Raw genomic sequence first — 26,118 nt, 5'->3', positions numbered from 1 at the left:
TCTCTGATCAGTCAAATTTTTAGGTAAAGTGATTTGAAGAAAAAAATCTAATTGGCTTCTCAAATATGACACTCTCATATCATCATCGCATTCAGTAATTAACTTCTATTCAGGGGCTGAACTTGACCTGGGTGGTTTTTTTCCCCTCGGTTCAGTGATGCAAAGCAAATCAGAGTACAGCCAGAATGTATGTACATGTGTTCCCCAGATAATTTCTGGAAGTTTTTGATCTCGGTTCTGTGGAAAAAAGCATCTTAGGCAATCACCCTTGTATTTGAGGTTGGTCTTCTTCATTTTAGGTAGTGAAATTTATGAGCTAGTAGTGCAATCTTTTTCTTTTACTGCCACCATATGAAAAGCATCTGCTGCTTTAAAAGACCCTCGAACCCACCTCCCAGAACTTCCTAGCAGCAATATGTCTCTAAGTTTCTCCTTTTTGTGAAAATAGTAAGAAACAAAGCCTCTTGAACGAGTGGAAGTGTCTTCTGTCTTTTCTTGCAGCTAATTTTGCCTTATTTTGTGATGAAGCTTTATTTTGATTACTACTAGTTTAATATGCTTTTATTTTAAGTGTGGCTTGTGTACGCTTATAGAGATGTTTAAGGAAGTTTTTCTTTTTGTGTCAGAGTCTGAGGAAGAGGTGGAAGAGGAGCAGGAGGAAAGACAACCATCACCTGAACCTGTGCAAGAGAATGCAAGCAGTACTTACTATGAAAACCATCCTGTAACGTAAGAAGTCCATTTTATTGTATGAAGTTGCTTTTTTAATAAAGACGACAGAATCCCTTTGGCCTTGGATTCTGGATGTGATTTAACAGGTAGTTTAGGAAACTACACTTGATACGGATCTGTGGTTATGTTAATGTTATATTATTTTGAAACATTGCTTCTTGAATGGAGAGAGGAAGTAGGGGATGTTCTTACGTTAGTTATTTTCGCTTCTGGTTTCAAATGTGAGGTGAAAAGGTAGCAACCTTGTTTATGTACATGCTTAAGGGAGTCTTTGTTATATAAACTTACAACAGTGAGTTGATATGATGTAATTTATGTGAACAGATAGGTTAACAAAGGGGTGGTTAATGATATATTACTCCTCAAATTTGGGTAGCACTTGAAACTGAGAGAAAGGTCTACTGTTTGAGAAGTTGCTGTACAGCTGTTTTGGAAGAATAGGTCTCTGTCCTGAGTGCTTAAAATCTAAACAAGAGTAAAGAAAAAAGTTTCTTTATGTTTTTATAAGAAAAATACATTTTATTAAAAAGACAAACAAACAAAAAAACTCCACAAACACAAAGAAACAAACAACACAAAAACCCTGTGCTTTTTTTGAAACATGGGAATGCCTTTTAAAGGGCCAGAACTGACTTCCTGGTTTCCTTGTTAAAAAAAGCATTTACACCATCACTAGATGATGTCTGTTAAGTGCATCAGTGATTACGCTAAATGCTGGTCACATAATGCTTTTCATGAGAAACTTTATGGAAGAGGGGAGACTGCTGGAATTCTGGCAGCGACTTGCTCGAGAAAGTGCAGGAAGTTTTTGATGCCTAAAAACATTAAGTCGGGTCTTGGTTTTGGGTTACTGTGCCAGTTGGAAAGAACTTGCAAAGGCAGCATTCATCAGATAGCATATGCTAACCTGTGGCAGGAGCTGCATAGGCAGAAGTATTTGGAATTTGGTTAAGCTTTTGGGTGGCTGAAGAGAGAAGTGAAGAACTTCAGATCCCTTACATTTCAAACACACAGAGTAGAGAAGAAGTTGTTGTGTGTTACTTTCTGTAAACAAGACTCACAACTCCTTTAGTAAGGAACTTTTAGGGCATTTTTGTAAATAAGCTGCGGGCTTCATTCCAAATTTGGCTTCATTTTTTTGTATAGCTTAATCTTCCATTGGTCTCTCACTGTGCTTCTATTCTTTTAGGAGCAGCAGTTCTTGATTTTAGCACCTATTACTTAAAGGGTTCAAATGACTGTGTGATTTTCAGGTTCTCTGCAGAGAATGCTTCAGCAGGAGTAAAATACGGCTTTGTATGCAACTAAGGGGTACAGCCTAACTTCTCACAGTATTGTATATGTAGGTACCGTATGGTAGCAACTGGAATCAGAATGATCTTTTTAATACTGGCTGTTACCGTAGCATAGCTTATAGAAAGTCATAAAATACAAAGCAATTGATAAGCTGCATAAAATGCATTTGATTATTGTAGCAATGGGATAGAGGAGGCGCTAGAAGAATCGTCTCATGAACCTGAGCCTGAATTGGAATCTGAAACGAAAACCGAAGAGCTGAAAGCTGAAGCAGAAGAAAAGACCCTTGAAGAGCTAGAAGAGAAGTCTCCATCTCCACCTCCTGTAGAACCTGTTTCTCTACCACAAGAACCACCAAAGGTTAGTTAAAAGTCATACTTGTGCTTCTAGGTGCAGATGGTAATCCAGAAGATTTGGCTTTGAAGTTAGCCTTTTTGAGTGGCCAAACTGGTACCTCTTTTCCATGTCATACTGTATGAACAGCTAGACTTGAACCTTGAACTTGAAAATGTGAAGTTTCACTAAAAAAGGAAAGAATGTTATTTTTAAGTGCTTCTCAAGTCACCGATCATAAATTTAATGCTCTGCTTGTAAAGTGTGTTTGTGTGTGGTTTTATGCATGTGTCAACCTTTTTAAATGTGGAGTTAACATATAGTAAGAACACACCTCAAGCTACCACCAACAAAAACCTCATACAATGGGAACCACTGCTCTTCCTTGAAAGAAAACATAATGCATTGACACTTGAAAAATTGCTGGCAGTATAGGTTCAAAATCAGTATGGGGGCATTGACTGTCTCTCTTAGAGGCAGGATGCCTAATCTTAAAAACCACTGTGCACACTGTGCGTCATCCAGTATGGTTACACTTAGGTAGTTTGAAAGAGATGGGAGGAACAAGAGAAAGCTGGAGAGAGGTCATTTTCTAGCTCCAGCATGTCTCCCATATTATTTTTTTTTTTCAGTCCTTTTCCTCTTTTCCGTTTTTATTTCTAACTTCTGGCATCCACTTTCTTTCTTCGTGCAGAAGACACTTAACACTACAGGGTTTGCAGTCCTAGGTTTGGTTACATCATGGAAAGCAGTGATCTGGGGATGCTGAGGGAACTGGGCTCACTCAGGTAGTCATAGTGGGCATGGTACACACTTGCTCCACGGCGTTGGAGTCCACAGAGGGCTAGAACTGCAAATCCTTCTGTATCTTCGTTGTAATGCTTGCACAACAATTATTTAATAGTCAGATATGAACCGAAAGTGTATTTTCCGCAGACAAGTTTCCCTGTAGGAATGTCAGTGGTTTGCCATGATTAGTAGCCTAGGTTTGTTGCATTTCCTGCAGGCTTTCTCTTGGGCTTCAGTGACCAGTAAAAACCTGCCTCCTAGTGGTACTGTTTCTTCCTCTGGAATTCCACCCCATGTTAAAGCACCAGTCTCACAGGTAACCCATCTGTGAACACCTTGGATTGTCTCATTACTTCTGCAAACTGCTTCAGTTTTTTAAATTAACAGATCAATTTGTTTGACTTAAATTGCACAAATTAATTGTGTCTTAAATGTTAATGCACTTACCTTCTTGTTGCAAGGGAAGGCGCGTACACGTAACAGGTGTAACTTTGGGTGATGGTGACGTTAAAATCTGTTCGTATGGAAACAGGAAATCACTACTGAAATTTTTTCGACCTATCTTAATGGGATATGGTTTGGTTTACAAGGGAAAAGAAAAGAAAATGAAAAACCAACTCCCCACAAAATGGTAGTTTTCTAAAGTGTGTTTGAAAGGGGTATTGCATTGGCAGAAGTTCCCCAGCAGCAATAACGGATAGCACTCTTTCTGAGAAGGTGCAATATTGCCTTGTAAGGCTAACATCTGCAGAAATATGCTGGATTTCAGTATCCATTTATAATTAACTTGTCACAGAACCCTGTACCAACTTATGACTGTGTAAGGAATGGAAGGATTCACATTTCCTTGCCAGGACAATGCTATCTTCCCATTCCTAGGTTGACTGGGTAAGGAGGGGAAAGAGGAAAGAAAGTTTGACCGGGTGATAGCTCATGTCTTGCACATGCCAAGCTGGTGTGAGACACTCAGTTCCGCTGCCTCCATCTATATAAAAATCCTCAAAACAGAAAATGTGTGCTTTAACCTCTTCTGCTGACGCTGTGTACCAAAGCAGTCTGTGTTGTGGTAGCTCATGTCCAACCTTTTTAAAAGACTGCAATTTTCAGTAGAGCAGCTGGGTTATTGCAGCTCTTGTTTCTGCACTGGTTTCTTCTCCGTTTTTTACTGACAGAGGGGAACCTGTCTAGGATTGCCCTTCAGCCAAATGCATGTTAAAAAAGAAAACAGAAAAAAAACAGCAAAAAACCAACACCTTGTATGGCGTTGCTTCAGGTCTGACAGGGCTGTCATGGAAATCAGATAATGGCTATGTAATGAGTTGGGAAGCCTGTCTGTCTTCATCAGCTTCAACAGGGCTTTGAGCATTTAGGTGGTATTTGAGCCATAAAAACTGTGGTTTTCCTAGTACAGAATGGATTTTCCTTATGCGAAATCAAAATTGGTTTTGGTATATTTGCAGCAGAAAGGGTGGATTTCTGTAATATGACTGCAAAAATAATTTAAAATTATGGGTACAAGAAAGCAGAATATGGCTTATAGGCGTTCCCTTAAACTCTTTTGTGTTGCCTCTGCAACTTGTCATGCTTTCTGCCTTTTAGATTACTTTTTCTGTGACTTTACGTTTAAGTCACTCTGTGTGGCAAGAATGTCAACTCTCAGCTTTTCTGGAGGCAGCATTAGTCAGTTCTTAGCTCTTTTTCTTGCACACTTTTGAGACATGGTGTACAGAAAGCTGGTAGAAAAGGCACCTGAACAATTTCTACAAGGGGTTACAGATCAGTAGCTGCTTTTTCCTGCTCTCTTGGACCCACTAATGCCAGATACTGTGCGTATAAACGAGGACAGTAGATTGCATTAGTGGATGGGTGGCTCCTTAGGGATGCTGTTCTAGCCAGCATCAGTGATGTTACAAAGCAGCTGTTAACTGTCCTTCTCATTCTTTTGTCTGTATCACTCCAGTTTTCCCCCCATCTTTTATCAAGTTGAAAATATAGCCTCTGTAGTAGTAACTCAGAACCCCTCAAAGGACTGCACATGTACTGTTTTGGCTCTAAACCATTTCAGTTCCTGTTTATTTACAGCTGTGGAGTTAAACAGGACAGCATTTCTTGCTTTTTTTCTTCTTGTGGGCGATTAGAAATCAACCTGCACTGGTTGAAATCAACTACACTGATAAATCGGGCCTTCTCTTTGTAGCGTTTTCAAATATTCTGACCTCCTATTTGCATTAACACATCAGCTGTCGCAGGGGTGCTGGGGGGGCGGAGGCAGGCAGGGTGCTCCCTGACTCTCGTCTTTCGGCTTGGAAGTGGTGGGTTCAGGGAAAGATCTGTTCATAGACACTGCGTTCTCTCACCACCTTAAATCTGTTCGGACTCTGGATAGAGTATTCTATAATCTATAGCGCCTCTGTGGAAGAAGTGATTGATGAGTGCCTTTAGCATGTTGTGTGGTCCGCATTTACCTCAGAGGCAGTGTGGTAGCTATTTGAGGTATGCATCTAACCTAGCTACTGGAATTCTGGGGAGATGATGTGGGTTTTTTTCTTTTGTTTCAAGTGAAGTGTGGTTTCTTGTTTGTTTGCTTGGCTAGTTGGTTCTTTGCATGCATGTCTTTTGATTGTGGCAGGCATCTCACTCTAGAGAAACTTTTAAGCCTTGTAAGATTTCAAAAATGGAATTGTACCAGTCTTTGGAGCCACCTCTTCCCTTGCTCTTTCTGTCCCATCCTCCTCTGTTTCAGGGGGGTATTCAGTTCCAAACTTGGTGAGTAAAGGCTGACTTGTGGCTGGTTTTGCTGTCATTGCCAGTAGCGTTGCCGTAGCAGAAAGAGGTCCCTTTCCCTCCCCTTGTGAGCTCCTGAAGCAAAGAGACAATGTCACCTTTTCCTTAATTGTTCTCAAAGCTCCGTTAGGCTGAGGTTTGTGGCTCCTGGGCTGAGCTCTCCTTTAGTCGTTGTCTGTTGAAATCCTTATTCTGTGCCTTTCAATCCACTTTGTGTGCTTTCTGTGAAATGAGAGTTGCAATTAACTGTTGCTTGGGCTGTGAATGGCAGCCCTTAATAGGCATCTTGTGATGCTGCTAATAATTGCAGTGTTTTGGGGGAGCGTAATTTTGCGCAAGTGCTTTCCTCTTCAGGCAGCGCCAGAGAGCAGCGAGGCGGTCTTCCTCTGTAAAAAGAGATGCTGCTGATTAGAAAGCAACTAATGAGATTAGCTGTTTGTCATTTGGGTAGACAGAGAGTATTTGTGTGATAGATTAGAAGTTCAGAAAATGCAAAGCAAGTGGGTAAAAAATAACTGTTATGTGGGATTAAATAGAAGGACATCAGTGACTTAGCGAGTCTTTGCTGATGGAAGGACTGAGTGTTTAAGCCTGATAGCCATAAGTGTCTAAGAAATGCGGGTCTGAACGTACTGAGTTATGCTTTTGAGGTATAATTTATAGTGCAGTAAAGATGTGTGAGTAAAAGATGGCAAGGGAGCTCCAGTGACCCATGAGGAGGTATAATGAAAAGAGATTTAACAAGAAGGCTGATTTTTCTAGCTTATTCTTGGAACAGAGAAAACAATCCTAGAAATGTTGGGTGGACAAGCTAATGCCTAGCGGGGTAGAGCACGAGTGATAGGAGGGCTGAAACATTTATTTGGTGCATAATACCTACATGTTTCATGTAAAATACAGCCTTTTTACCCCTGTGAGGTACTCTCTGGCTGGAGCTGTCAGTTGTCTTGAATCCTTAAAGGAAAATAAGGGAGATGTTTAACATAAACTACTTCTCCACAGGAGTCTGGGCCTATAGCTGTTGTCCTTGTGTTTAATCTTCCTTGGAGGCTAGTGTTCTTTATGCTCCTAAGGATAATTTTGTTTTTCTAAGATAAGAACCCAGCACAGCAGCAGCTGCTGGATTGTTGTACGGAAAATGGAATTTTAAAAATGTTGGAAATTGCTTCAGTAACCAACAGGCTGCATAGAAATATTTTTTATTGTTCTGTCTCTTTTTCTCAAATTATCTTTTAAAAGCATTTTTTGCTTGCAAAAAATGGAATAGGTGTTCTAGTTCCTGAGAATATGAAGGGTGTACTTTGAGCATCGTGATCTTGACATCAGGAAAGTTGAAGAATATCCTCAGCAGACAGTCTGTAGAAATTGCTGCTTCTGGTGGCTTTACTGTATCAGAAACACTTATTACACTTCTGAGGGCTTTTGGTTTGTTCTCCTCTTTCTTTTTGGTAGTTTCCTTATAGTTGTTCTGCACTTGAGGAAAAGAATCCCTAAGGAACTCAGACAGAAAATATGATTTGCCCATCTCTTCATGTTCATCTCGGACTACCTCCTAATCCGTGAAGTTTGAGCTTGGCATGAGGAAGCTTTATTTCACCTATGTGGGGTTTTTAGTCAGGTTGAGGGATTCTTGAATAACAGAGCATTGGGGTCTCAATGCCTGGTCAAACATGGAAAATTCACCTTAACCTTGTTTTGGGGAGACACTCTGATTGAGAGATGTTTGCTTTGCACCTTTCAGCAGAGATAACTGAACACTGCAGTCCTGGATTGGTACAGAGGAATTTATAGAGGTGAAAAAAATGTATTCCCAAACACACTGACATGGATCTATATCTTCTGGAGTTCATTTTGTGCATGCCATGTATCTATGTCTTGTGTTGTGGGGTTTTTTTGTTTTGGTGAGTTTGGGGTTTGGGGTTTTTTTTACTGGGCCGATGTTTAATAATGCATGTTCTCCTGTTTTAGCCAAGAGTTGAAACTAAACCTGAAGCTCAGTCTCAACCTCCTCGTGTACGTGAACAGCGTCCCAGGGAAAGACCGGGTTTTCCACCCCGAGGACCTCGACCAGGTAATGTGGATCAGCTTGTGTGTCTGCTTGGGACTAGTCAGTGAGAGGTGTCTCCTTGACAGGTCTCGTCTGTACCTGTATTGTATTTGGCTGCTAATGAACTGTCTGTTCCTACTGCCTTCAAGTAGAAATGGGGGAATATGATTTGGAGTCCAAGCTAGCGATGAGTTGTTGCAAAGATCAGGCATTACTTCCAAGCTTCTGTTTTGTTGAAATGTTTTTTAATAGGCCACTCGCTTATATGCTTGAGTACTTTCATGAGGCTTGATGCAGTTCTGAAAAGCTGGTATGGAAATCTGATGTATTTTTCCCATGTCCTCTAATTTTCCTGAAGCTTGGAAGTTAGAGCTCTGAAATGCCTGTTGTTGCTTTTTGTTTTGGAAGAAAAACTTCCCACCGTGTCAGCCTCAGTCAATTAATAATTTTATACATATTTTTCCACCCTCTGTAAATGTCTAAAATACCGTTCTCGGTTTGGCTGCCTCATATTTGTCTTAGTTTTTGAGCAGCCTGCTCCCTGCATTTTCTTACTCATACAGAGTATCCAAATCTGTAGGATGGTCTGGCTAGAAAACGTGCACGTTACTTGACAGTCGTCGGAAGTGGTGTTGGGAGGTGAAAGCCTTCTGAGGTGCATTCATCAGTCCAGCCTGGTCGCTTGGCAAACCTCTGCACAGCACTGGGTAGAAGCTATCTAGTCAAAGGCCCAGAGTTACAGGATGTTGATCAGTTGATTGCCTTCCTTAAGTGTGAAAATAAGTCTCAAATTCTAAGGGGAGGGATGGTATTTGCTATTATCCTGAAGTGGTAGTGTAAAGCTGGCAGGAGCTGGCAGAGTGCTGCCTGCAGAAGTGGTTAAGTCTCAGCAACTGTAAGTGTCTCCACCAGCTCGTGCTAAAATTGGTTCTAATGAAAGTTTTCAGTAAGTGCATACCAAACTGTGGTACAGTTTGGGCTTAAAAGTGCTTTTGGCTTGGTCAGTGCAAGTATATATCTTCATTCGGGGACAACACTGAAACTGAAAGGATTTAAGGCACTGAAAAAGAACCATGACATCTGTTACAGGTTAACTTTTCTTGGGTTTTTAACATGTCATCTGCAGCAGGGAGCAAAAGCTGCAACTTGTGGCTAAATTAAGTTGCAAATCTGCATTTCTGCTACTCTTGGATGTTATACAAGTCATACAGAAAACGTGTAACAGAGCCCGAGCCTTTTAATTCTGATCTTACACTGGGGGGTAGCAGAGGCAGGGGAGAAAAAGCTGAAATCTCAGCTGGCCAAATGGTAGGGCTTCAGCCCTACGGTCTTATTTTCAAAGGAAGTCAGTGAGCTGTTTTATCTGCCTAAGGAAACTTTTCAAACGAGCTAGCAAGCTTGCTGTAAATAGGCTTGTAGGGGAAGCTGAGGAGAGAAGGGGGTACATACCTACACTCTAATACTTTAGGTACAGAAGAGATAACAGTGTGCTGCTGTCACGCTGCACGGCAGGTAATGATTTTGTAGGGAGATAGCGGGGAAGATTTTATCTTGCATGCTGCTAAGCACGCTAATGCTTTGGTTGAGCTGGAGAGAACAGGAGGAGCTGTCACTTGTATTTGGGACAAAATGGTGGAAGACAAAAGCCAGAAGAGGTGACTGGCAAACATTGTTTTTAATATAAGTGCCAAAGTAAGGATACTGTTATTGTGATAAAGAATTGATGAAGAGGTGACTTAAATCCAAATCTTTTAAAAAGTATAGGTAGTGAGCTCCTCTTCAGTGTAACGATTGAAGATACAGCAAGAATTTCTTAAACAAACTTGCCCAGTATGCCAGATGTGTTAGTTAACATGGATTTATTTAACCTAACCAGGGAAACCAGATGAAAAGAAAGCAAATACTCTGTGGTATTATCAGAAAATTGTCAGGACTATGTAAAGAGGAAGATAGTGTCCTCCCCACTCTGTCACCCATGGTAAACATAAGCTCAAGAGCTGAAGGTGCAGTCTTTGTTTGAGTGAACGTGCTTGGTGCTGTTCGTAGACGTGTTCATCTGAATCTACGCACATCTTCTAACCTCAGTGGCTCTACCTTCTTTCTGTTGACGATAGGGAGAGGAGACATGGAACAGAATGAGTCGGATAATCGTCGAATAATTCGCTATCCAGACAGCCACCAGCTCTTTGTTGGGAACTTGCCGCACGATATTGATGAGAGTGAACTAAAAGAGTTCTTCATGAGTAAGTAGCAATTTCAGCTGTGGAGACTAAGAAGAAAAACTGTTGAAAAGTCACGTAACGTTCACTTAAGGCCACACAGGGGAACATTTACACGATGTAACGCTACAGGTGTTGTCCAGAACAAGCGGAGGGGTGGTAGAGCTGGCACTGTGTTTTTTGATAACGTGGCTTTTCCTTTGTGTTTTCCCAGGCTTTGGAAATGTGGTAGAACTTCGCATAAACACTAAAGGAGTGGGAGGAAAACTGCCTAATTTTGGTTTTGTGGTATTTGACGATTCTGAGCCGGTCCAGCGAATTTTAGTTGCAAAAGTAAGTATTGGCATTGAGTAGCCTTCAAAGGGTGGACTGAATGCCCTAAATTCCAAGTAGTGTGGGCCATCCCAGTTTGCATTGCTGCTGTTTCTGGCATTTAAATGACAGCTGTAAGAAAAAAGGAGTTTTGGCGTACTCATTCTGTCAGGCGTGTTCTGTAGCTTACAAAAGCTGTGCCAGCGTTCCTCAAACCACGTCATACCGAATTTGGGTTTATTACCTCTGCACATAGACACCTCATGGAGCTCAACACTTACTGTCAGAGATCCTTTTAAGCTGGAAGTTGAGTCCGTAACCTTTTGAAGGGCATCACGTGGATCTCTGAATTCTGCGTCCTGAGGCTGAGAAAAAGGAGCGAGGTTATTTGCGGTTGTGACTTGAGGAATTGGAGAGGAGAAGGCAGCAGTTTTCATTTCTATTATGTGGGAGTGAGACCTGGCAGAGCAATTCTTCAGGAACTTTAGCCCTGAAGTGAAAAGGCTAAAGCCAGCCGTGAAGAGGCTAAAGACAACCCTGCCCTTACTTGAGAAAGGCATTTTAATTCCTTGCATGCCAAATGAATTTAAAAATGCTGTTCCATTTACTGTAGACCTCTAGGGCTAAGGTTGTGTGCTGCAGGGAACCGTTAAGAGTTAATTTTTGTCTTTTGCATGTAAGTGAAGGTAGGCTGAGGCATGCAGCAAATGCAGTGTTTTCATGTGCCTTGTATAAATGGACTTTGTGAAATGGTGACTAACGTGTGCCTTGAACACTTTTCCCTGTAAGCCTATTATGTTCCGGGGTGAGGTGCGCTTGAACGTAGAAGAGAAAAAAACAAGAGCCGCTCGTGAAAGAGAGACCCGAGGTGGAGGCGATGATCGTAGGGATATTCGTCGCAATGATAGAGGCCCTGGGGGTCCCCGTGGAATAGTGGGTGGTGGCATGATGCGAGACCGTGACGGAAGAGGACCCCCTCCGAGAGGTGGCATGGCACAGAAACTTGGCTCTGGACGAGGAACCGGGCAAATGGAAGGCCGTTTCACTGGACAGCGTCGCTGAAATCTCCACTGTGGGCAGACAGTCTTGGCAGTGGTACATTATCCATCGTGTTTGCATTCTTGTTAATTTTTTTTGGCTTTGGAATGTGACACAGCCCTTCTGATCATTTCTTTGATGTGAAAGCATCCTTTGGTTTCCAGTTTAAATTGAGGTGGACGTTCTTTCCCCAGTTTCACAACAGGAGTCACACTGTTAATTTATAAATGTAGACTTGGAGAATTGAGGACTGGGAAAAAAAAAAAAAAAAAAGAAAAAAAGAACAAAAAAAAAAAGACCGGTTAACTATCTGCAACACAAGTGAACTAAAGGACATGCCCAATAGAATTCAGGTCCTTTCAGTCAAAAACCCTCTGCTGCACATTTTGTGTAAGTGTTACTGTTTCTGCCTATTACTGTTGGAAACACAAATAGTGCAATTTGTGCAATTGGAGAAGCTTGCCTTTTTTTTTTCCTTCTTAGAACACTCGGCTCCAAACAAACTCGTGTTTACGCACTCATCAAAATGCACTAATGGGTACTCTGAACTCATTTATATTGACATCTGCAGGAGGCATCGGAGGGAAAAAAAGCCTTCATCCTCTTACTCAGACAGAATAGCTTGTGAAACGATGCGGGCATCTGATCTGCTTGCTGTGACCAACATATGTACACACACAAACCTTAATAAGACTACAAGTTTATTCCAGAAGGAATCCATTTAGCTGTAAACTAAACAGAACCCAGAGTTTCAAAGTCGTAGCCCTGAGTACGCAACAAGTTTGATAGCTCTCGTCAGATTTTTCTATCTGCCCCTCTTCAGTACAGGGATGGCTGCTCACCACACTCCTCCTTCCCCTTTCCCCTTCGATAAGCATTGTACAGTGAAATTTGTCTTGACTGTATTTGAGTTCTCTGGTAATGTAATAAGCATGATGGTGCCTTCTATGAATACATCATTCCAGTCTTGCTGGTGATTTTGTACAGTATAGTGTATGAATTACTGTGCTGCAAAGCCAATCGGCTGCAAAGCATTTAAAGGAAATCATTGAAAAATTGTATTAAAAAAATTGCAGTATCTTTCAATCAGTAAACGTTGCTAAAATTATCATCCACCTTGCTCTTCAATTAACAAGTTCGCCTGTTTTTTTGCAGAGGGGGGGAAGGGAGGAAGAAGGCATCCGAGTAGTCTCCAGGTTGTCTCTTCTCTTTAATCATTGTCAAAGTTAAAGAAAATGGAGTTGAAATCTCTCTTGGATGTGAATTTCAGAAGTCAGTCAAGAACGGTGAATGCTTTTGGCCAGCTCGTAATCGGTAGAACTGAGCATCCTTTGTGAGGGTGAGCTTATCAAACGAGGATACTGCAATTTTCAGAGAACAAAACAGCAGCTTTTAAGTATTTGCATTTTCCAGTTGCGCTTTTTAAAAAACTCTTACTCATTTTGCACATAACTCTCAGCTGAAGTTGACACTTACGTGGCTCCGGACCGAAGGGTGGAAAGGAGACATCCTCTTCTTCAGTTTGACTGGTGGGTTTTTCCAGTGGAGCGGTCTGGTTCTGGATGATGTTCTGGAGTGCATTCCCGTAAACTGCAGCTGCAGCAGACAGTACAGTTCGGCTCGATGCCGGGGTGTGCAGCAAGTGCCCGGCTCTGAGGCGTCAGGAGTAAAAGGGGGGGGGGGGGGCGGTGTTTGTGTGTGCGTCTGTGCGAAAGTGTGACCACTTAAAGCTGCTTCTAAGCATGGAAGACCTCAAATAAAATAATTGCAATTTCAAGCAAAAGCAGATAGGGCATCATAACAATCTGTCTCTGGATTATGCAATCATTTGCTGTTTTCGAGCGAGTTGGAAGATTTTGCACATATTTTTCTGATACGTTAGGCAAAATGAAGTGGCATCTGTCTGTTTTTCTCCCAGACTTGAGGTCTTCTGTGTTGAATGGTAAGTCTTGCACTATTTTCATACAGTTTTTTTTCCGGGGCACATTTCGACCAGTTTCCATTTTCATATTTCAGTTTTTCGTTGAAGGTCTTGCATTTTCAGCTGTTACCTGGAAATCTATAGTACTTGAACTGCTCGCCACACAACAAGACTACTTAGGTTTGAAGCCTTTGGACAAATTGCTGTCATCAGTTAGCAGTTTGCCACCAGTGTGTTTTGTGTAGCCTTTTTTCTTTTTTTCCTTTTGTAGTGCTGTGGTGTTTTGCTGCCACCTAATTCATGTGTATGGCAAATGGCACTGGGAATAATCTCGACAACAAAAACCGGAGTATTAAAAAGAGCTACTGAGCCATTCTGCATTCTGGCTTGCTTCTTGTTTAAGTGACGTGAACAACCATTGGAACGTCATCCAGAGAAGTTTACATGGTGATAGCTCACCTGCTGTACTGTGGACTCTTACGTGTTCTCGACCCTCTCGATAGTAAATGTACCTCTTGGAGCAAAGGAAGGGATTCACTGACCATTACTGTTAGTTGCTGATTTGTGGATGGTGGGAGTATTTTGTCATTATGGTTCTATTTCAACAAGCTTGGCTGACCATCTTGGCTTTAGTAGGTATACAAGACAGTGGATTACCATCTTTATTGCTGTAACGTGTCAAGCATTATATGCTAGTAGATTCTAGTTTAATTGTTGCAGGTGGAAAGTATTTTTACTTTTAAGTTTCCATTCTGAATGTGTTTTGACTAAACATACCAATAAACTACTGATGTCTGCAGCATTTATCCATGTCCCTAATTCTCTTGAATGCAGGTCACTGTAGAGCGCTGTTCCATCCCTCACTATACAGAAAAGGCTTTTTTCAGAACCTTGTTGCTGGCTTGTCAGATGGCGGTGGGAAGCCATAGTGGCGCAGTGTCACATACTTCGGTCGAAGTGTTTGACTTGAGCAGAGTCGATAAGCTCTGGTTTGCCGTGGCTGTATAAACTCCTTTCCTGGGGCGCTGGCTTAAGAAGACGCAAGGGTCGGAAACCCTGCCAGTGTCTCTGAGAAACCGTGCCCGGTCCCCTCGCAGCTTGTGAGGGGTCCCGCCTTGGGTCGCTCCGGCGCCAGAGCTGAGAGGCGAGGAAGTTGAACATGGTTGGTTCATGTCACAGGTGGTTGGCAAGGCGTAGCCCTCAGTGCAGGTCGGTCCCCTCGATCCGGCGGCTCCTCTCACCTCGGGGTGCACAGGGTCCAGGGAGGACGCGAGCGCCTCTCGGACGTGTCCCAGGCGGGATTCCTCTGCGCCCCGCCGGGCTGTGGGGGCTGCGGCGTCCGGCTTTGGGGATACAGCTCAAATGGATGCTGTGATGGTGCTGGGAGCAAGGTGAGCTGAGTTGCCTCAAAAAAAACAAATGCGGAGTTGCTGCTGTCAACTTCCATGTCGTGTACTCTTGATACTGTGGAACTGATTGTCGTATGGCAAAATAATCCCCGTTTTTTCCCATCCTGTGTTTGGTGGCATTGCCAGCGCCAGCCTTTACCCAAATAGGTTGGTAAAAGGATTATTCCAAACACTGCTTGTAGATAAATTGTGTCCGAGTTGAGGAATCTATGCGGAGCTGTTTCGCTCTGGGTGACGTTCCTGGTAGCTGCTGTCTGCTGTGTCTTGAAGTCCTCTGCCGAGCGCATGTCTTGGCTGTAATATTTTCTGCTAAATGGCGGTTGGGAAGTGTCTGAAAAGTTGCACAGCTGTGTGAGTCGAAATACTGGAATGAAAAAATGAGATCCTGTGGAAGAGCCCTAAGCCCAAGTCACCAAAAACTGCTCTGAGGAGCAGCCTCAACCACTACGATATCTGCTGGTGCCAAAGATCCCTGAAGGAGAGAGACGATTCCTTTGATACCCTTGATGCCGTCTCCCGAGGGCCTGCAGCATTCAGACCTTCATATTGCTTTATGCGGTAAATTGTGGAGGCCTGCAAACTCCTGTTTATCTGGGGCTGGGCAGGAGATGGCAGAGACGATATTGAAACCAAACAAGGTCGGCCAGGACCGAGTTTCACTTGTACTGTGAAGTCTCGCATACTGAAAATTGTTCAAGAGAATGTTTTGTCAGCACCTGAGCTGACGTTTAGGCTTAGTGAATGGCTGTGCGTAGTGATCAGCTTGTGCATTTTTCTTTCTCTTTATGTGGTTGAAATGGAGCAGGGTACAAGTCAGGCGGTATGCATACCATAGCGATAGCTGGGGGCTTTGAGTGGAGATAAAAACGTGAGGAAATGCCAGGGGGCAGCTGGAGGGTGTCACACGCTCAGTGCTGCGGTGGCCTCCCCTGTTCCCGTGGCGGTAACCGTGTGCAGGCACAGCCCGCGCTAAGGTGCCATCATAAATTTTTGTGGGCGTGATTTTAGAAAGGCCTTTGCAGTCACAGCGATTGCTGGGGGGTTGCGTTTCTTGTGGAGAAATACAGCTTGGAAAAGTGGATTTGTTGGACACGATGGAAGAAGGTAGCAGGCTGCCTGATAATCCTTGGGAACGCTCCTCTTGGTGTCCGCGGTTGAAGTTTGGCTTCTTGCAAGGGGAAGAAAAACAGCTTGGGACATCAGTGTACCTTTCACTCGTGTTCTGACTGGTGTCTCCTGGGCTTGAGCTGGAATGAGACATCTCAGCAGTGGTGCTTCTGACACTGTCTCTGCGGCACTGGCTGTTCCTGCTGAGAAGCGTGTGTGTGTGTGTGTGTGTGAGGGTTTTTTCTGCATGTGTATGAATTAAAGTTGAGAACAGCTTTTGTAGATGCTGACACGACGCTCTTCAGGCTGCCTCATTTCAATGCACTTTTAATTGCAGACCTTTCCGTAACCTTGACATCCTTGAGTCCCCTGAGAGGTAAGGTACGGGAATTAAACCCAGCGTCGGTAAAAGAAGGCATCAAGTCCTGGTGGGTTTCGTGCCCCTGTGGAGACCTTAACAGCCCTGTTGGGCCCTGCAGCGCTCCCAGCCAGCGGGTCCCGAAGTGCCGCCTCTGAGACGCTGCTCCGGGCCCCGTGTTGTCACCGTGTTGGTCCTGATGGACCAAGCACCCAAACGTGGAGGAGCAGTTGTGGCCGCCGTGACCTGCCGGCAGCAGGTACCGCCCGGGTGTGCTCTGCCGGGAGCGCGCACGAGGGAGGTGAGGGGGGTGTGGGCGTCCATGCGGGGTGAGGGGTAGGTGAGGATTTGGATGATCAGCACCACGAGCCCTCTCTGGCTCAGCTCCGTTCCTCCGCAAAGGGAAGGGAGAGGAGACTGTCTCGGAAGGCCCTGCGCAGAGCGCGACAGCTCAGCCGGAGCCTGTCCCGGAGCAGCGCCGGGGCGGGAGCGGTACGGCGGCACCAGGCTGCGGTGTGCGGCTTTTCCCTCGCGGCAGGTGCAGCCGAGCTGCTGCCGTTTCCCGGAGAAGGAAGGAGCGGTTGGTTTTTCCCTGACGTGTCAGAGGGAGGCACTGGGCACGGACTGAATCCCCCAGGGAAGAGGCCGGGCTCCCAGCTCAGAACTCCTTGCTGGGGACAGCCCTGCTCCAGAGCACGGCCCGAGAGAGGGAGCAAAAAGCGGAGTTTTCTGCGTTGGGGGAAGAAAGAGAGCGCGGTGGGAAGCGGGGGGGAGGCGGGAGGCGGTGTGCACGGCGGGCTCAGCCGCTCGGTGCTGCGGCAGCGCTCGATCCGCGAGTTGCTCCTGCGGCAGCAGAAATAAGTAAAACGCGGGCCGGTAACGGAGGCCTCGGCCCAGGCCGGCGTACCTCTGCCCTCAGACGCGCGGCGGGAGCTGCACCCTGAGCCACCGGCGGGCGGAGCGGGGGTCCGGGCCCGGGGCGCTGCGCCGTGCGAGGGCGGGCCGAGGGCGCGGCCGGCGGGTACGGAACACTGCAGCGCCGCCCGGGGCCAGCAGGGGGCGCCGCCGCGCAAGGGGCGCCTTACGCCGTGTTACCTCCGCTAGGGGGCGCCGTCGCGGCGGGGGGGGGGGGGGGGGGGAGGCGTGCGCGCGTCAGTCCCAATGCCGAGATCAACCGCCAGGGAGCGCTGCGGTGCCGCGGCGGTGCACAGCGGCCGCCAGGGCGCGCTACCCTCGAAGCGGCGCCCGCAGCGCGCGGCAGCGGGAGCCTCGGCGGGGCGGGGCGGGGCGGGGCGGGGCGGGGCGGGGCCGTGCGCGGGGGGCATCCGGCGGCCGTTCCTCGGGCGGGCGGGGCGGCACCCGTAGGGGCAGCGCTGACGGCGGTGAGGCCGGGGAACCGCCGGGCCGGGGAACCGCCGGGCCGGGGCCGGCAGCGGTGGCCGTGCAGGAGCACAGCGAGGCCTTTTTCCCTCGGCCGGACGACACCGCGCATGCCCAGAGGCCGACGGGCACCCGCGGGGGAGGGAGGGACGGGGCCCTCCGGCAGCGGGGCCCAGCGGCGAGTTCCAGCGCTCCCCGGGCCCGGGGTATCTCGGCCGGCGGCTCCCGCCCGGGGGTAAACAGCCGTCGCCCGTCAGAGGAAGGGGCCCGGCGGCGGCCCGGGGCGGGGCCTGCCGGTACCCGACCGTCCCTTCCCCGCCGGCTCCTCTCCGCTGGGCCCCCGCCGGTGAGCGGCCCCGGGCGGAGGGCCGCCAGCCCGCGGTGCCGTGAGGAGGCGGCTCCCCCCGCCGCAGCCGCGCCTGCGGGATGGCGGAAGCCGGCGGAGGGGCCTCCCGACGGTCACCGTCTCCGAAGGAGCATCCGGGCGCTGAGCCGCCCGGCGGGGAGGTGCTCTGCGCTCGGCCCCGCTCCGCACAGCGCAGCTGCCGCCCGGGCTCAGCCGATGGAGGCAGAGCCGCCGCGGGAGCAGCGGGAGAGCCGCGGAAGCGCCGGTCAGGCGGGGAAGGGGCTGGTGGGGGCCGAGGGGAGCCGGCGGGGGCCTGCAGCGGCCTGCAGCCAGGGAGGGGGAGGAAGAGGAGGCGAAGCCTCTGCTCTGGCCCCGGGCCCCGCCTGCCCCCGGGAGCCCCTGAGGAGCGCTGGGCTTTCTTGCTTGCCCGGGAACCCGCAGCCCCCGGGGGCCTCGGGGGCGGACCGGGCCCCCGCTGCCGGCGCAGGGGAGCGGGCGGTGACCGACGGCGTTCCGCTTCGGTCCTTAAACCTCTTAGAAGCAGCGTTTGTATTCACTAACGGGTCTGGCTGCCCGCGGGGAGCTAAGGCGGGAGGAGCACGGCAGTCCCAGCTGCCGGCTCTGCGCAGCCGAGCTTGGGGATGTCGGGGGGAGCAGAGCGGGACGTCCCAGCGGGGCGCCTCCCGCTCCCGCAGTGACTCGGGGGGGGGGTTCGCACCGGGCTCCCCCGGGCACAGGGCAGGCCGAGAGGCATGGCGCTTCTTGGCTTGGCTGTGGTGTGGGCTGGGAGCTCCTTCTCGAACGAGCCGAGTCCTCCCGGCTGCGACACTGCAGCCGCTGCCTCAGGAGGGTTTTCTCCGTGCAGGGGGAGCAGCCCAGCGGCAGAAGGGCTGAACCTGGGCCAGGGCGAGGAACGCGGCCCCGACACGGCAGCGCCGGGGGATGCTGACACGGGAGGATGAGCCTGAGCGAGGAACGCGGCCCCGACACGGCAGCGCCGCGGGATGCTGACACGGGAGGAAATGTCTGGTGAGTGCTCTGAAGCGGGCGGGCAGTTGGCCGTGCCGTGTTCCAGGGGCATCTGGTAGGCTCAGGAAGACCCCAAACGCACGTGAGCTGAGGAAGCTGTGCCATGCTTGTGGCTTCTGGTGCTGGTCTTGTTGCGGGACAGTTTGGCACCACTCCAGGGGCTGCAGTGGGGTCGGGGCTGTGGCTGTGCCTCGCACCTCCATTGCCCCTGGCTGTTGCTTGGAGGAAAATGTTTTTGCTTGTGGCTTCTGGTTGCGTTGTGTGCCCTGCTGTGGGGCAGTTCGGGGCTGCACTAGCAGTGCTCCCGGACAGGGGCCCTGGCTGCGGCGGGGCCATGCCCCACAGTTCTGGCACCGGTTGCTGTGGGGGGAGCTGAGGGGAGCTCCAGTGCTGGAGCTGCCTCAGAGCTGCTTCTCCCCGTGCCATCAGCAACCACCCAGCCTGCACCCAGCAAGCACTGGTGCTGGTGTGGCTCTCACTGGGCTGAGGACAGCCCTGTCCTGTTCCCCCGCGGGGCTTCTAGTTGTTCTGGGCTCCTCCTGAAACCCCCTTGGCTTGGTTCAGCTTCATTTGATGTTTAGCATTGCGCTTGGCTCAACTGTATTTGATGTTAAGCACTTTGGTTGGTTCAGCTTTAGTTGATGTTTAGCCCTGGGCTTGGCAATGGCGTTTAGCAGGATGCGAAGCGCAGCCTGTGGCTCCCCCAGTCCCGCTCCTGGGCAGGGTCAGGGTGGTGGCCGGGAGGGGCGAGTCCTGTGGCAGGCTGGGCGCTGGATGGGAACAGCCCGTCCTCGGCCCCAGCATTGCTCGGTGTCGTTTTGTGCCTGAAATGCTCCTCACTGAGCAGAGGGGTTTCAGCAAAGTATGCATTCTCGCCTGCTTTTCTGGACAGGAGTGTGGTTTTTTGGGCTGAGGCCCGAGCTCTGCCATTGTCGTTTCTCCCTCCCCTCCCCATCACCCGTGTGTGGTATCAGGCAGCCTCTACCAAAAGCAAGGGGCAAGTGGGAGGGAAGGGTTGCCCTTGCCGAGAGGGTGACAGGCTTCTCCCGCAGGTTATGGGGGGCTGAGCTGTGCACCCCAGGAGCTCTCACCAGCTGGTTTTGCTTCCCTTTTGCAGGTACAGAGGAGATACTGATGCTGCGTTGCCTGTGCCTGCGCGCCCCAGGAGATCTGGGGGGACCCACACCTCCCTTCTGCCCTTGGGAACAGGACTGGGAGAGACCCTCCAAGCAGAGAGAGGCACTTGGCATGGATTTAATCCCCAATGGAAGAGGCTGGGCTCCCTGCTGCTCAGAACTCCTTGTTAGGGACAGCCCTGCCTGCGTTTGCCTCAGAGTATGGATCCAGCTGATGGACACCCTGGCTTGTTACAGCTCCAGCCACAAGATGTTCCTGCTTATAGGTGCTCCTTCCTGGTACAGCTGCAGGTAAGCTCAGCTCTCCCTAATAGAGGTTACGGAGAGCAGACGCTCTCCTGTTCAGCTGTGCTGGGAGTGCAGCCCTGGCTGATGGACGCCACGGCTTGTTATAACTCTAGCTAACGACGCTCTAGCATGCTTTGGTTAAGAGGTGTTCCTGCTTCTTTCAGCTCCTGCTGACGGGCTCTCCAGCGTGTTACTGCTCCGGGTATTTGAAGCCCCAGGTAATTTCAGGTCCAGCTTGTAGAAGCTCCAGCTATGAGATGCTCCTGCTGATGGATGCTCCAGTTCGTTTCAGCTCTGGCTATGAGATGCGCCTGCTTCATACAGCTCTGGCTGACGGATGTTCCAACTGGGGAAGTGATGCTGCTTCTTGTTACAAGCCAATTAAAGCTCCAGCTAATTGCAGCAATGTGGGCTTTTGGCCAGGTCGTAAATCAATCACTGTCATAACTTGTATATGAATATGACCTGTCATCATTGTACATTGTCCAAATATGGACTTAATCACTATTCTGGTGGTTGTACATGTCTCGAATAAACAGTTGGACACTGAAAAATGGGGTGAAAAGTGCCTTTCGCGCCAGAAACTATCTCAGACGTTTAATTCGGCCTGGTGCATGCCGGCCTCCCGAGCTTCGGGGACCAACGCGACCGGACCCCACCTCCGGTGGGGGTCCACGCAACCTGCCCACCCCCCTCCCTCCCACCCGCAGCCCAACGCCCTCCCACCTCCCACCAGCCCAAAGTTCCCCCCACCACTGGCCTCTGTTTTGGGGGCTGAAAACAGCTGACTGAGCCTCTGTTTCCAAGTCCCAAAAACACAGCACTTAAACGTGGTGGGTTTTTTTTCCTGAGTCTCAGAACCACAGGACACAGCCTGCATTTTCAAGCACTGAAAACGCATGACTTAGTCTTTTTCTGAGCTTCAGAGAAGCAGTGCTCACCCTCTGCTTTTGAGTCCCAAAAAACACAGCACTTACCCTCTGTTTTTCAACCTGAAAAACGAAGGACTTAGCATTTTTTTTTCTGAAAACACAGGACATAAGTAGTCTTTTACTGAGCTTCAGAAGCAGAGGGTTCCGCCTTGGCTTTTGAGACCTAAAAGCAGCCCCCAGAGCTTGGTTTTCAAGGCCCAAAAACACAGCACTTACTTATAATCTGTTTTCAGAAGATGAAAATGCAAGACTTAGTCTTCCTTTTCAACTGCTGAAAAAGCCCACCAGTGCCTTTCTGAGCTCCAAACCCAACCCACTCCGCATGTTTCCAAGCCCCCAAAACACAGCATTTAAGCTCTGTTTTGGGGCTTGAAATCTAGCACAGAAATTCTGTTTTCTGACCCCATGTGTGATGTGAAAGGCCGGGGGGAGTGTAGCCCACTCACAGCCCGGGGGGCCCCAAATGCGGTTTTGGGGAGTGCTTGGGAACTGGGGTGGGGGCACCCTCCCCGCGGGGAGGGTCCAGCCCCGTGTCTCTGTGGGGCAGCACCAGCACACGTAGGGAATGGCTTTATTCGGCTTTATTCCACCACCGCCACCGGCAGCGCAGCCCCAAGGCCCGCGGGCAGCGCAGCCCGGCCGCGCAGGGGAAGCTGCACCGCGCCCCGGGGAAGGGGACCCCGACCCCTCCGGCTGGAGCCCCGGCGGCAGCAGCCGCCGCCCTTCCCCGCCCGTGCGGGCACCGGGACTCGGCCGGAGCCGCAGGAAGCCCCGGTGCCGCCGCTGCCCGGCCCGGCCCCAGCGGCGAGCGGCCGCGGTGGGACGGGGCTGCCCCGCTCCCCCCGGAACTCCCCGGCTGCCGCGGGGCCGCTCCAGTCCCCACCGGCCCGGGGAGAGCAGAGCCCGGACGCGCCCGCGGAGGCCCCGGGACGAGGATTCCCACGGCCCGGCCCGGTAGCGCGCCCGGTTCCGCGGCCCCTCACCTGCTCCAACGCAGCTCCCGCCGCCGCCGCCGCCTCCCGGCCCCGCGCGGAGCGGAGCACGGAAAAAGGAGCGGCCGCCACCGCCGCCGCTGTTCTTATGGCGCCGCGCAGGCGCCCCCGCCCCGGCACCGCCCCGCCCCGGTACCGGCACCGCCCTGACCCCGCCCCGGTACCGGCCCAGCCCTGACCCCGCCCCGGTACCGGCACCGCCCTGACCCCGCCCCGGTACCGGCCCAGCCCTGACCCCGCCCCGGTACCGGCACCGCCCTGACCCCGCCCCGCCCCGGTACCGGCCCAGCCCTGACCCCGCCCCGGTACCGGCACCGCCCTGACCCCGCCCCGCCCCGGTACCGGCCCAGCCCTGACCCCGCCCCGGTACCGGCACCACCCTGACCCCGCCCCGCCCCGGTACCGGCCCAGCCCTGACCCCGCCCCGGTACCGGCCCAGCCCCGCCGCCTGGAAGCCCCCCCCCCGCCGCCGGGTCCTGCTGCCGGGAAAGGTGGGGGCTGCGCTCCCGCCGCTCTCCTCCCGGGGACCCCAAAAGCGGCTGGGCACAGCCAGCCCAGGGCCCCGGCGATCCACCTGCGCCCATGCAGACCCCGTTCGGCAGCTCGGGAGACCCTCCCCGCCCAAAGGGAAGGGTCCCGCCGCCCCCCCGGGCCGCAGCCGCCCCCCCGGGCCGGGAGACGCCTCCTCGGGCGCTTACCTGTCCCGGAGACAGCGCCCTGCGGGGAGCCTGGGGGTCCCCGGGGCAGCCCCGGCTCCTGCGGCCTCAGGAGCCACAGCCGCTGCCCGCCGATGTGTGTGCACAGCACCTCCACCAACGTCCCAGTGAAAACCCTGGGGGAAAAAAAACAAAGCGCAACAAGTCGCTAATTAAGTATTTAGAGGACGGTGCATCTTGGGCAGAGCTGAGAAAGCACAGCTGCTTGGGGGGTGTTCACTCCCTCGTGCTTAATCTCACCCAGGGAGAAGCCAGGTCCCTCTGAAATGACACATCCCAGCCCTGACCTCTGCAGAGCTACGAGAAAAACTGCCCTTCCCACTTGTCTTCAAGCCCCACGCTCACTGGCCACACCACCAAACCCAGCCTCAGTGCCAGAAGCTCAAGGGCTGCAGAGCTACAGGCTCTTCCCGGTAACACTGTGATAAGAGCGGTGAGGGACATCATCACTGGGCTTCTCTCCTCCCTGCGGAGTGGAGCATCAGCAGGGCACAAGCCTTGGAGAAAGCCAAGGTGTCCCCCTGAGCTGGACATAGGCTGCCGGGGCAGGAACCACCACACGGTGGTCAGACCACCACTGCAGGTGTCCACACCTGCGCCACGCATGAGCAGGGCTGGCACTCACACCATGTGAGGCCACGAATTACCCAGGCAAAGGCTCCCCATCACAGCCCAGGAGTGAGGGAGCTTGACCACGGCACGTCTGGGGACACAGGGACGGTCCTCAGCCCCTTAAGTCCTGAAATGGGGATCCCCTAGAGACCTGCACTGCAGAAACTCCAACAGAAACCAAAGCAATCATCAAGCAAGCACTAACAGAACAAGCAATACAATCAGACAAACCTAAACCAAAATCAACAAAGGCTAGAGGAAAAATCACATCTCCCCGGGCAGGCACAGACCAAGCAAACAAGTCAGGTTTTGGCCCCAGGGAAATGCCCCCTTCCCAGCGCCCCGGGCTGCACCGGTTCCCCCAGCCTCACAGGCAGGACAGCCCGGCACAGTGGGCACCAGGAGGGAGGGGAAGGCAGGGCACTGCAGCGAGGAGGCGTGGAAGGCAAGACCCCAGCTGGGCAACACCTTCCTCCCCGAAGATCAAAGCTTCTCCGTGGAAAAAAAAGGAAATAAAACCAACCGGAGCAATCTGTCCCCCAGGAGATGAGGAGGCTGAAGTGCTGCCTCAGTGCCATGAGCAAACATGAACCTTGTCCTGGGCAGTGAAGCCCAGCCCAAGTGCCCATCCCACTTGCCCCACCTGCAGGGATGCCCGTCGCTCACGTGTCCCTTGAGGAATAGCCTTCCCTGAGTGGGGAAAAAGGCATCTCCCTTCCCAGCGTGGCACTGACAGGCTTCAGGAGGACGGAAAGCCACTCAAAGAGTGACAGCCTCCAGGCTCCGCTGCACGGATGCTATTTCCAAGGCAGCACGGGTGATCTGTGGAGACATTCAATAGAAACTGCCAGTGAAACCAAGGCCTTTTCCCACCAGCCCACACCTGCCTGTGGGGCTTTTGCTATCTGCCATTCGGCCTTCCGCAACAGTCCCACAGGCTGGGAGCCAGAAACAGCCTCAGCTTCCCCACCGCCAGCACTGCGCAGGGCTGACACCGCACCCCAGGGGCTTCACGGGCATTCGCAATGTGCCCGAGACTCCCTCAGGATGAAGAGTTGGTCAGAAGGAGAGACAAGGAGCTGCAGAATTCTATATGCCAGAAATGCACTGAGCAGCTGCAGAGTGGCCTCAGAACAGCGGAGTTGGTCCCAGGTCTGTCCTTGCCTGAGTTCTTTAAGTTTTCTGTTAAAACCTTTAGGATGAAGCGTTTCCTTCCCAGGATCCTCCATGGCTCCATCATGTCACTGCAAGGGAGCAGAAGTTCACGGGTCAGCCCGTGGGCCCTGGTACCTGCGATGCTCTCGACACAGCCAAGCGCTCTCCCTGCCCCAAAGGGGCTGTCAGGAGCTGGGCTCAGACTTTCTGTCCCCAGAGAAGAAGGACCAGCATCTTCGCCAGCTCTGCCTCACCCACCAGAGAGCAGGGCCAGGAGCAGCCACATCTGCAGGAGGCTATTGATGATGGCCACAGGGTGAGCGAGGACGAGCACAGCTACCGTGCCCACGAGGAAGTGTCAGAGGAGCGTCGTGCTGCACGATCAGCAACTGGACATAAATAGCGCTGAGGATTTCTGGCACTTGACTGAAAAAGACAAAAAGAGCTGTTCTGTTCTTCCTTTCCCTGTCCTCCTACAGAGCCCAGACATGACCGTGCAGATGATGAGCAATGTCAGGTCCCCTGACAATTTCTCAAGATGCAGCCCTAAACGTCACCCAGCAGTTTGCAGTGACTCTCTTGTGCACACAGAGAGCACACCCGCCTTTCCCACTCCCTCAGCTGCACCAGTCTGATGCCCCACGCAAGGTACTCGCCCTCCCTTCCAGACAAACCCAGCTCTCTGGGGACACTTCTTTTTCCTCCAGCCTCCTCCTTTCCCCCACGCCCACCCTCCTCCCACAAGTGAGGACCTTCCCCTGAGCCTTCAAAGCTCAGAACTCTGTCTGGGATCGGGACAGCCAAACGACGGGGTCACTGTCCCATGGGAGCACTCAGCTTCTCCTGGCAGGGCTGGACCCCAGACAGTGACACAGGCACCGGTTGGTCTCTCTTTTCACTGTGGGTGACAGCCATGCAGCCCAGGGGACACAGGATCGCTGGGAACAGCCAGGCTCAGGGAAGACAAGGAGAACCAAGAGCAGGTATATAATGTCGTAACATGCACCAAATATAGAGTAAAACTCGGGAAGTTCATGGAACCGGGGACCAACAAAGACGGAGCAAATAAGGAGATTGTGTTAGAAAATGCATAAAAAAACTCAGCAGCACCAGGAGCGAGGAGGACGAAACCCCCGGCGCCAACATCATATTCCTCCTTAGAAAGGATTTGGGGTGCCAACAACTCA

The 26,118-nt window shown here is 50.8% G+C and overlaps 1 protein-coding gene across 3 annotated transcripts in view; it reads left to right on the top strand.

Annotated features, from left to right (window-relative positions):
• G3BP2 (G3BP stress granule assembly factor 2) overlaps positions 1-14,263 on the top strand; it is a 30,704-nt gene extending 16,441 nt beyond the window's left edge. The window contains exons 6-12 of one of the 3 annotated variants that reach the window (XM_059826745.1): positions 627-729; positions 2,208-2,388; positions 3,368-3,466; positions 7,903-8,005; positions 10,096-10,224; positions 10,415-10,533; positions 13,743-14,263. In XM_059826745.1, the coding sequence (XP_059682728.1) occupies positions 627-729; positions 2,208-2,388; positions 3,368-3,466; positions 7,903-8,005; positions 10,096-10,224; positions 10,415-10,533; positions 13,743-13,877 (869 nt within the window). In that variant the 3' untranslated portion in view covers positions 13,878-14,263. Of the gene's footprint in view, positions 1-626; positions 730-2,207; positions 2,389-3,367; positions 3,467-7,902; positions 8,006-10,095; positions 10,225-10,414; positions 10,534-11,301; positions 11,627-13,742 lie in introns of those variants that run through there. The other 2 variants (XM_059826743.1, XM_059826744.1) reach the window with 2 other exon arrangements.
• Positions 14,264-26,118: the final 11,855 nt, after the last annotated feature.

This window comes from Gavia stellata, chromosome 19 (assembly GCF_030936135.1).
Source record: "Gavia stellata isolate bGavSte3 chromosome 19, bGavSte3.hap2, whole genome shotgun sequence".
In the NCBI taxonomy this organism is placed as follows: domain Eukaryota; kingdom Metazoa; phylum Chordata; class Aves; order Gaviiformes; family Gaviidae; genus Gavia; species Gavia stellata.
The sequence above is the reverse complement of the archived record's forward strand: the minus strand, read 5'-3'. Positions and strand labels throughout refer to the sequence as shown.